We start from the raw sequence: 12,326 nt of genomic DNA, 5'->3' as shown, positions 1-12,326 counted from the left end.
ATAATAATATTTTACTTTTTTAAAATCAACATATAATTTTTAAGACATTGAATGAAAATACAAATCATAAATGTAAAACGTAGATAGACAATCAGAAAGAACATTTTATTTATACAAATGTTATAAATTTTTGAATTTGATATTGAAAACTTTACAGTCTCAATTCTTAATAAAAATTTTTTATTTTTTTTTCTAAACTTTTTTTTAAATTTTAATATAATAACAGCATAATCACGATTAAAGATTGCAAAAACGATATAAATCTTATTAAATATTATTAAATTAAACTTTGTATATTGTGCAAGTATACTATATAACATGTATATGTATTTTTATATATTACATATATATATATTTTTTAAATATGTACATAATATTTATATATTAAATTTTTTAAATATAATTGATTTTAAAACTAAATACAAGACTTTCAATTTTTATTCCCAAAAACTAAGATTTGTATTTTTAAATTATAAGTTTTTAATATTAAAAAAAAATTCAATTATAATGACAGCAAACCATAATTTTATTAATATGTAATTATTTTTTATGCAATCTCAAATCAAGATTTAAAAATTATATATAAATATATATATTTACTGTTAAATTGTTTATAATTTATATTTTTCTTATTATTGCTTGTTATATGTTTCAATATTAATAATTTTCTTTTTTTTTCATATTTTAACAATTTTATTTTTAATTCGTCATATTGTTACGAGCATCACAATAATCAACGTGAACTGCAATACAAGAAGCAACAGATTATTAATAATATCTAAAATATCTATTTAATAGGGTTAATCCTATTATAATATAGAATGGGAATATAGAATGGATCTATTCTTCTTTACTCTCTATTATATATAATATGTATAACTATTTTTGTAAATTGTGTATGTAAATTGGTTTCTATATATGCTATATCTCATTATTTAAAATTATTTAAAATATATTTAATATTGTAAATAATAATAATATAAAACTAGTATTAACAATAAATAAGAAAACTATTTTTCAAGTTCGCGCTATACTAATATCGGGAATGGAATGCTTGAAAATTTTCTCTCTAAGAGGAAAAAGGAACGTTAAATACGAGCTTGAAGAATAATTTGCAAAACGGCAATTCTGAAACAATCGCTAGGATACATCTCAAATTTAACAAAAGCAAGCTATTAACAAAATAACAATAATTTTCAAATAATGAGTAGAAAAGAGCAGACTAGATAAATATTATAAATAATGAATCTAATAGTAATGTAAATAGTAAAATTTTTTCGGCCAAATTTATTCAAGCGAACAATTTGTTCCTGCTAATATTTTTTTTTTCCAATTTTTTCTTTCTATCCGTCAGCATAGAAAATTATGTCAATCACATATCACATTTGAATATATAATAATAACAAGAATTATAGAAATAATTCGTGTGATCAATTATTTTATATTATTAATTATTAACTTACTTATATATAAATATTCATTTATTTATTTATTATTAAAAAATTATTCAAATCAATTTATACATAATAATTTAACTAATATAAATAATTTGTAAATTTAATATAATATTATGTTTTAATACATCAAAGTATAGTAATGATAAAAATGTTTAAAAATAAATATATATGAAGAATTTGAATTTTATTGTCTAATATTATATAATAATTTAATATTATATTTTGATAAATTTTTTTTTATAAATTTTTTGTTTATAAATATTACTGCAATATTATACTATAAAACATATAATTATTTTTATTATCTTAACATAATAACACAATCTAGATTGCTATAAATTATTTTTATAAACATTCCTATACAAGCAAAGCCTGTTATAAAATATCGAAAAATCCAAATAAATTAAATGTATGAATCTGAGAATAATTATATACATAAAAAATATATAATATAATTAATTATTATTTAATGTTATTTTTTTTTATTTTTTATAAAAATTTTAATCTGAAGGGAAACTAATTATTATTTTTGATAAATGAATTGCAAGATCCAAATCTTCATGCTTCATCTTAAATAAAAGCAAAGTATACTTTGTGTAAGAAGATAAAAATTGTGGCAAAAAATTTGTAGAATAAAATAGCTTCAGCTTTTCTAATCAAATAATCATAAATTCGATTCTTAATTGATCTTTTCCCTATTTTTCCATTCATTTCTATGTAAAATATTAATTTTTTCTTGTTTCATTTTAAATGAAACTAAATAATAAATTATCATATAAAGAGAAAAATAAAAAAAGAATTAAATGAAATAAATTGATGAAAATTAAAAAAATATACTTTCTATTTTTAGTATTTGTAATATTTAATAAGAAGAATATTTATATAGAATATATAGAACATTTTTTAAATTTATATTATGTATTATATTAAATCATATTGATAATTCTTATGCATAATTTTTATGCAAATATATTTTAATATATTAATATTATTATAATATTTTATATTTAATATATTTTATATATTATGCAATTTTCTAAAATTTTTTTTTATAATATATAAATATAATATTTTTTTTATAATATATAAATATATATTATATCAAATTTTTGTATTAGTCATTCAATATATTTGATCATATTTAAAGTAATATTAAACTGAAAAAAGTCTTTGAAAATAAATAGCTTTATAAAAATATATATCAATATAAGAATAATGTTTAAAATAAAATGAATAATTAATATTCATGAATTTAATACTTAAAAATATTATTATAAAAAAGTAGAAACATTTAATATAATAATAAAAAATTTAAGTGGGGGATAAAAAAATAATGTGGAGAATAAAAAAATAAAATAGAGGATAAAAAATATATTATATAAATGATAGAGCAAAATTTTTGAATTGTTTTATTCAGTAAAAATCTAATATATACAAGTAATATAAATTAGAATGATTCAACTCAGCACCATCGCACATGACATCGCCCGCAAATGATATTGCGTACAAGAGTACTGTATTGGTTACTCATTTACGCTATGAAATTAAACCATTAACGATCACATAGTACATTCACTTTTCAAGAACTTTGATTCAATTTTATCATTCATTTTAATTATACATAAATTTTAAAAAGATATTTGAAAACTTTTAATATATATTATATCAAATTCTTGTATTAGTCATTCAATATATTTGGTCATATTTAAAAAAAAATTAATATTAAACTGAAAAAAGCCTTTGAAAATGAAAAGAATACAAAGTTCATATTGCATCTACAAATTAAAAATCATCATTATGTTCTATAATTAATATTGTAATAATTATACATTATGAAAAAAAATGTGATCAATTTTATATTTTTTGATTAAAATTCAATTATATTTATATTATAATAAAACAATGACAATATTATTTCGTATATCAAATATATGTAAAATATAGAAAATAGTTATTGACTACAAAAAGCTGGAACTATATTTTTTTGTATATAAAATCAAAAATTCAAAAATCTTAATAAAAAAATATTTATTTTATAGATTATTTATTTTGAACATCTTATATTTTTATTATTGTCAAAGGATTAATCTTCAATAATAACAAACTTTTTAATTTCTCATATAAAAATATAAGTTAATCTTATTTATTATTTTGATTTATTAAAATTGTTATATTAATTATATTTGAAAAAAAATTATTTTAATAAAAATAAAAGATGTCGTGTAATCATTTTAATATAAAACAAATATGGTTTGATGCGAATAGGATGGAATAAGTTGGATGCAATTTTCACGGAACCTGCAGCAAAAAAATTTAGAAAGCAATTATGATTGAAATTTATGATTTTTACTATAATATGAAAAATGAAAAAGAGACTGTAAAGACAGTATTTTAACTAGATACGCATTATTCTAAACTTGTAACGCAACGAGGATAAGAAAAAGCCAAATTTAAATCAAATCATTCTTCATGTTTTAGCAAAGGTTGTCTTGTACCAAAAGCTGGCTCAAGAGGTACCAAATAAGTAATTTTTGCACTTGCATCACTTCCTTCGTTTTCACTATGCTTTAAAATCGGCCTATTTTTCCTGATAAGTTTACGTGGACGTTGAATCACTTCTTCATAAGTAACGTACTCAGACCTTGTAAGAGGAGCCTTTTGTTTTTTCGTATAATAACCTACAGATGTATTATCAGTTGAATATATTTCTTGAACGGATTTATCAGTTTGCGGTACAGGAGTAACAGTATATCCTGCATTAATCAATGCTGATAAATCTTCTTCCGTCAGAATACGTCCTTTAGGCGTAGGATGATTACCGATTTGATCCGGTTCAATAGTGACTTCTTCAATAGTTATTGATTTGATGGGTGATTTTTTTAATAAACCTGATTCAGACACATAAAGCGACTGAGAAGACGAAGGTATCTTTAATTTATGAGTTTGGCGTGGTTGCGTAATAACGGGTTGCACTCGAACTGGTGCCGTTTCAACGGTAGGATTTGTATCATCGACTTTTGGAACTGATCTAGGAACATAAGAAGAACCAGACGCTTGATATTTTTGTAATTGATCATTAGTAAAATAATTATTCAATAAAGGAAGAGCTGTACTAGTTGAAAGTGTATAGTGATACACAGATGAATCTGGATCAACTTTCTTTGCTTGCACTTGACCCTTAGATATCGCTAAAATTTCGTTTTTAGCTTGATTACGAGCTTGAAGTTGGGATTTATAAAGAGCTTCGGCTTGAGCTTGCGCTAAAGCTTGAGCACGAGCTTGATTTTTTTCAAAATTCAGAGCGTAATTATGAACTTCTTCTTGTATTTTCAAATGAGCCTGTTGTTGAGCTTCCAATTTACGAATAGCATCAGCATGTGCTTTAAATTCTTGCGCTTGTTGTAATTTTCTTGCCTCGGCTGCTTCTGCAGCTATTTGAGCTTTCAGCTTTGCTCTATAAGCAGCTTCTGCACCTTTTGGGTGTAGTTGTTCTTGTAAATGAACACGTCCAGCATCGCTTACTTTAGAACCTTGTTGAATCTGTTCTAAGGCAGATTGTTGTCTGTAATGTTCGTTCGTGATCCTCATATGGGCTAACGCATCTTGATGATGTTTTTTATATGCAGCTTGTGCAATTTTCTGAAAAGCTAATGCTTGCGCTTCTGCTTGAGCTTGAGCTTGAGCTTGAGCCTGTTCAAGAGCTTTCTGATACGCGTCGTCGTCGACTGCATATTCATATTGTGGACCTGAATTAAGAGCTTTGGTTGATTGAATTGCTTGATATTGAGCAGGTTCCTCGACTGACTGGTAAACGGGTTGTTGTTGTTGTTGTTGTTGTTGTTGTTGTTGTTGTTGTTGTTGTTGTTGATATCGTGGTGGAGAAGTTTCGATGTGATATTGTTCAGGTAATTGAGGTGTTTGCACTTGGGGTGTTGATTTTGCATATTGAGCTGGATAACTTACTAATTGTTGCGAATACGCTGATGTGCTTCCTTTAGGTTGTGTTGGGAGCAATTTAAATTCTTGGGCTTGATTAGCTGAGACTAATTGTAATAATTCTTGTTCGAATGTTCCTAATTTTGGTTGAGAATATGACGTTTGATATGCAGAAGGTTTCGAACCTAAACGTGCGGTACGAATAGCTTCTGAGCGAGATTGAGCTTCGGCATGAGCTTGAATTTCTGCGGCTATTTCAGCTTGAGCTAAAGCCTGAGGATGAAGTTGAGCACGAGGTCGAGGTGGCACTACTGTTGGTTTTCGGTAGTTGTAATAAGCTTGTTGCAATGATTGTTGTTGTTTTGAATATGCTGGTTGTACTCTTCCTGAAGGGGCAGGCGGTTGTGGTACGTCTTGTGCATATTGTGGTATTACAGATAAGTACTCCGGTGGTAACTAAAAATTCATATATTTTTTTTGTATAATTATTATTATTATAAGAAAAATCAATAAATCGATTAGATTATTAGATTGTTAATTAAGTTCTACATATTCTTTACTTTATAAAATTTATTAAGATAATGTTACAATTTTTTTTCTTAATTTTTTTTTTGGATTAATTTGAATTATTTATTGCAATTATTCCAATGAAAAGATACCATTTACAATAAGAAACAAAGTAATTGCTCAACGAGAGTCGAGTCGTAATTTTAACATTATGTAGATATTATATGATAAAATTTATGATATTTCAATCATCTTAATTCATTATCTTTATTACAATATCTTTTCTATAATATATATATATATATATATATATATATATATATATATATAAATTCTATACTGATATACTCATTAATAATTTTTTTCGATATATTTTGTTATACAAAAATATCTAAATGTCTGTTCTAAAACATAAAAAAAATATATATATCTATATATATCATCATTGATAAGCGATTTGCAAAATTTAATTAATAATTTCAAACTTATAATTTTTTATTATTAAAAAAATTATTAAAATTCAATTATTAAAAATAAAATATCTTCTATATTTAAATATTATTTTGGAAATATTATATATATATATAAAATATATATATATATATTTTTAATAAAGTAAATATCATATTCAAAAATAAATAATAAAAAATATAATATTATATGATATTGATATTTATTCTAATATTATATGATATTGAAATAATATATGATATATAAATATCATTTATTTAATTATTATATTTATAATTTTATAAAGATAAAATATTAAGATAAAAAATAACAAAAATAGTCATATTATATAAATCTAATAACATGTTGAAAAAAAATTTATTCGATTTTGCGATCAAAATGAGATTTAAAAATAATTTCATTTTTTAACAAAACAATGGTTCTTAATATGTAATATACAGTTACAAAATTTTTTAAAATAATATTCGATACTTACAATAGTTTCCACAGTCTAATTTGAATTCAATATAAAAAAAAAACGTCTAAGGAATTATATATAAACAAATATAAAAATTGTTAATAAATTAATTTAAGGTATATTGAATTGTTTTAAAGTTAAAAGTCAAAAGTTAGTCAAATTATAAACGAAAGAATGATATATTTATTATAAGTTTGATTAAAGTATGTAATATTTAATATTTTGAAACATTAATTTATTTTTCATTGAAAATTTTATTTTATGCTATTAAAACGAATAAAATATGAATTTTTAATTTGTTTTTGTTTATTTATTATCAATAAATTAAACTATATTTTTTACATTTATATGTATATATAGATATATATAAAGAGAAGTTTGAGGAGACTTGATGAGACTATGAAAATATATTCAAATATATTACGTATATATGTACTTTCATTATTTCCAATTTAAGGTTAAATATTGTTTTAAGATTTTATCTTTCTCTCTTTTGGAAATATGAGACATACAATTAATGAGGGTTTGAAATATGTATTATAGTTTCCTAAAATAATTTGATCTTACGTAATCTATATAAGATATATAAGAATATATATATTCTTCAATAAACAAATTCTGATGAAAATTTGAATATTTTAATAGATAGTTCAAATAGAAATATAAGAATTGTCAAATAAATTCACTTAATGATATATTAAAATTGCTATAAAAAATTATTAATAAAAATGAATCAATAAAAATAAAATCGATAAAATAATTAATTATCTAAATATACAATTAAATAACAATTTAGATATATAAAAAATAAAAAAAATACAGTTTTTTATATAAATTTAAATTTTATATATTTATATAGCATCATAAAAATTTATAAATAAAGAAACAAAATTATTTACAAAATATTTATTAACTTTAGCAAACTTTATAGTCTATTATATTGTGTATATATATATTTATGTTAATATTATAGATTTTGAGATGTTAGTAAATATTCAAACAAAAATATTTATTGTGAAATTTGTACAAATATATATTATGTTTTATGTCTCCTACAATTATATATCAATTCTCTCATAAGTAATATTTTAATGATCTTTTTGCATATTTACATATAACATTCTATTCTTTAACAAAAATAAACATTTTTAAAAATTTTTAAAATTAAATAAAATAGAAGATTTGAAAATTTTACGAAAAAACATTTTTTAAATCCTTTTTTTGTTTAATTGTTTAAAAAATTTATGTTAAAGAATAAAATATTGAATGTAAGTATGCAAAAAAAATCATTAAAATATTATTTACTTATTTTTTTTATATAATCTTTTTCTTCAAAATATATCAATTTTCTTTAATTTCTCTTAAATAAAAAAAATTCTTTTTTAAAATATTTATATTATATAATTTTTTATTAAAATTCTATTTTCATTTTATCAAATCATATTTAATTTATTTTTCATGATGACTATATATTCAATTAGATTAAATTTCAAAACTCCAAAAATTGCATTTTTATATATCAGGTTACTTTTTATACATTTCGATTTCTTCTTTCTATTTTTCTTAGTTATCATATCTTTTGTAAAGATAAAATTGATTTTATGAAAATTTACATATAATATTGGTGGATATATAAATATTCAAATTATTTTTAAATACTTTGACAACATTTATTGCAATTAATCTCAAGTTATTGATAATTAATCTATTATTTATATATATCTATATATATTTAACAAAATTAATGGATCATTATGTTCACTAATTTAATGATTGTTTACTATTTCTGCTATTTGGTAATTTTTGCAATTATATAATAATTTTCAATAATCTCTTATTCTTTATATAAAATATTTTATAATATATCATAATAAATAAATGAAATAAATTTTTAGTTTTTTTCCATATTTAAATTATAAATTTATATCATATTATTATCAACATATTTATCAATGAAAAAAAAATTATACATTATAAATTATAACATTTCAAAAAATTTCAATTAGTCAATACTTTTTACATTTCATATATGATTTTTATTTATTTGCACATAATTTTCAATGCTTTTAAATAAAATTTTACAAATTAAAAATTTTTCTATGAATGAATCCATTGATAATATATAAATGAGCTAAAAGATACTTTCCAAGTAATTTATGATGGTAACGGGAAACAAGAGCATGCATCGCATAGAGAATGTGTCTACCAGCTGCAAGTAGACGGATATACTTTCAATCGTTGGGCGTGGTATTACCGGTTTTGTCTGGCGAACCGATTAGAAGGTAAAAGTTATGCAAGAGAGCATGATCGTGTTTAATACGTTGAAATGATCATGAACGAGTGTAGGTGTTGAGGAGATTTAAAATTATTACTTCCAGAACTAAAACATTAACATCAATGATTCATTCTTATTTGCTTTTTCCTCTTTGAATTATGAATAATATTCATTTTTTTTTAATTTTGAATTTAATTTCTTTTTATTTAATACTTAATTATTCCATCATTCCACATGATATTTATCTCAAAAGTTAAATCACTTTATTACGATTTGACATTATCAAAAAGATAAAATAATAAGAAAAAATAAGAAAAATAAAAATAATATTAATTAATATAATAAATAATATTAATATTTTTGAATTATAATCACTGTATTAACAATATATAATTGTGATAATAACTATATATAATTTATTTAATTTGCCAATTATTATATTTAATTATATTTAACGAATCAAATATGTATATTATTAATTCGAAATTAAATTTGAAATTGATTTAAAAGAAAAATAATAAAAATCTTAAGTTTCAAATTAAGAACTACATGAATTTAAAATTTAGATTGAATTAAAATTTAGTTAAACATATGTTTCTAACAAGTATAAAATTATCATAATTCTTTTAAAAATTGGATAATTGTTCTATATATTTCAGCTTTCGTGGATGGTAGAAGATAAAAATGACAATTGTTAGTGACGACATTAATGGAATTAGATCGATTGCAATTGTTAGTTACAACACAATATCTAGTTCATGAAGGCGGACTCTCCGTTCTAATAGAAAAGAAAAATGTTCTGTTCATGTCTTTACTACTTATGTAGCCATTCGCTACGTTAGTTGGTGATTGGCGGCCAATGGTCACGGTTGACCGAGAGCAATAATATGATATTTCCAAGAAATTTCTTTTTTTAAGACAACAAAAATAAACACATTGATATTATTTAATATGATTGTTAGCATTGGTAAAATTCTTAAATGGACTTGAATTTATTACATTTTATCAATAATCTACTGACATATAATGCATTTGTATATATAAATTTCTACGATTTTTAAAAATTTAGGATTGTACATTAATTATAATAATTATATTATTATAAAAAAATTACATGTTATATATCATATCACATGAAAATATAAATAAACTATTTCATTTTCACATTTAAATTGGAGCAAACTTTTATTCAAAATTGAATAAAACTGAATATATAAAAGATCAAATGCATTACTTATTACTTATTAAAATGAACAAAAATATTATTAAAAATTATCGAACAAAAATATCTTTTTTAAATGCATTTAGGTATAAAATTAAATAAAAATTAAACATCAACCTCATTTGAATTAGGCAATGTCTTATAAAAACATTACTAGCAATATAGAATTATAAATTATGAAATAACCAATTACTACCTCTTGAGTACCATCAGTTGATTGAAGAATATATTGATTGGATGGAGGACCATATTCGGCAGAGGTTGAAATCGGTGATCTCTTTACAGGTTCCTTGACATCGATTTCCAACATGACAATACCATTTGTATCATCTGGGGAGGTTTTTGTTTTTTCAGCTGCATTTGAAATCGTCTCCTCACTCGCGGAAACCGCTAAAAGACCTATTAAAAATTAAATTATGATTTATAATTAATAGAATTTATTGAAATATTTTATTACAAAACAATGCAATACTAATTATTTGTTAGACTATTCAAAAGAAAATTTTTCATGAAAATTTAATTAATTAATTTAATTAATTAAATTTAAAATCATATCATTTTAATTTTCTTGCTGCTTTTTATTTTTTATTTTTTAGTTTTCTTATAATAACTAATTATTCTAATAAAAAAAGTTATTTCTTATCAAATTAAATATCAATTAATTTGAAATATTATAATTTGTGAATAATATAATTTGAAATATTCATTTAATCTTTTAAACGAATTTTAAAAATCAGATCGTATGTATAATTTTATATATAAAATGTTTAAATAAGCACATTTAATATTTTATAATATTCTATTTTAAATAAAATAAAAAAGTGATTTCTGTCTTATATTACTTATAAATAATATATATAGAATGTAAAAAAATAAGATCCACTTTAAAGGCTTATAGAACCAAAAACAAAAAATATCCAATCAATATAAGTTTCAAAAGAATATAGATCTAAACAAAGTTAAAACTATTATTAAGATCAAAATTTATAATATATATATATATATATATATATATTGCACAAAATTTATAATGTACATATATTATATAAAAATATATGCAACACAAAAATATTTTAATACATAATTTATGTTGATCTTAAATTAATGTTTTTCTGAATTAAATAGATGTTTAGATAGATGTTTATATAGATTGAAGAAATTCACTCATCGAATATTCGTCAATGATAAAAATTAATTACAAGATATGTTGATTGAACATTTTTTGCTTTTCTATAAATCTTCAATGTCTGAAATTATTATTATTTTTTTTAATTATATATTATTATATACAATATGATCAATATAAAACTATATTTATCTCAGAATATTTAGAAAGTCCGTGAATGGAATAAATTATAAACAAATATTGAAAGTGAAAGGAATTTATGATAACAACATTTAAATACATTAAAAAATATATTCAATTACAGTATATATATATATTTTTTTTGTTTAAAATATATGGTAACATAAATATCATATTTATGCAATATACATTACATAGATGTAGATATTAATTGTATTAATACAGAGTGTTAAAAAAAATGATCCATTTTAAGGACTCACTAAGGATTCACTATTCAATACTCACTAAGAGGAACAAAAAATAGAACCTGTAATTAATTCTTTCGAATGTTCGTCAATGATAAAAATCGATTATACTTCGAAAGAATTGATTGCAGGATATTAATTTGATATTTTTTCCTTCTTTTGAGTAACATTTTGTATATTTATGGAATATCTTTGGAAGATCCTAAAAACAAAAATAAAAGTTGATATAAAATCACTTTATTTTTATCGCAGTTAGTTAAACATAAACATAAATTGCTTATTAAATAAATCTCTTTTTATAACTATATAAAGTGTTTCATGAATATTTACATGCATACACAAATATCCTATATACTATATGCATAATATATATCAATATATTCAATATTATATATATATATATAATTGTAATTTATGTTTTATTTACATAAAAAATTTGCTTTATTTAAA

General features: G+C 20.9%; 1 protein-coding gene across 2 annotated transcripts in view; it reads right to left on the bottom strand.

The window, feature by feature from the left end:
• Positions 1-2,840: 2,840 nt before the first annotated feature.
• LOC100868705 (uncharacterized) overlaps positions 2,841-12,326 on the bottom strand; it is a 41,533-nt gene continuing 32,047 nt past the window's right edge. For both annotated transcript variants that reach the window (XM_086908422.1, XM_003697096.4), the window contains 2 exons: positions 10,522-10,724; positions 2,841-5,849 (listed from right to left, as the gene is read on the bottom strand). In XM_086908422.1, the coding sequence (XP_086764548.1) occupies positions 3,918-5,849; positions 10,522-10,724 (2,135 nt within the window). In that variant the 3' untranslated portion in view covers positions 2,841-3,917. The remainder of the gene's footprint in view (positions 5,850-10,521; positions 10,725-12,326) is intronic.

The sequence above is a fragment of the Apis florea genome, unplaced genomic scaffold (genome assembly GCF_048593485.1).
Source record: "Apis florea isolate Af1SG1 unplaced genomic scaffold, ASM4859348v1 contig_3078_pilon, whole genome shotgun sequence".
NCBI classification, from domain to species: Eukaryota; Metazoa; Arthropoda; class Insecta; order Hymenoptera; family Apidae; genus Apis; species Apis florea.
Note: the sequence above shows the minus strand (reverse complement) of the source record. Positions and strands in the feature narration are given on the sequence as shown.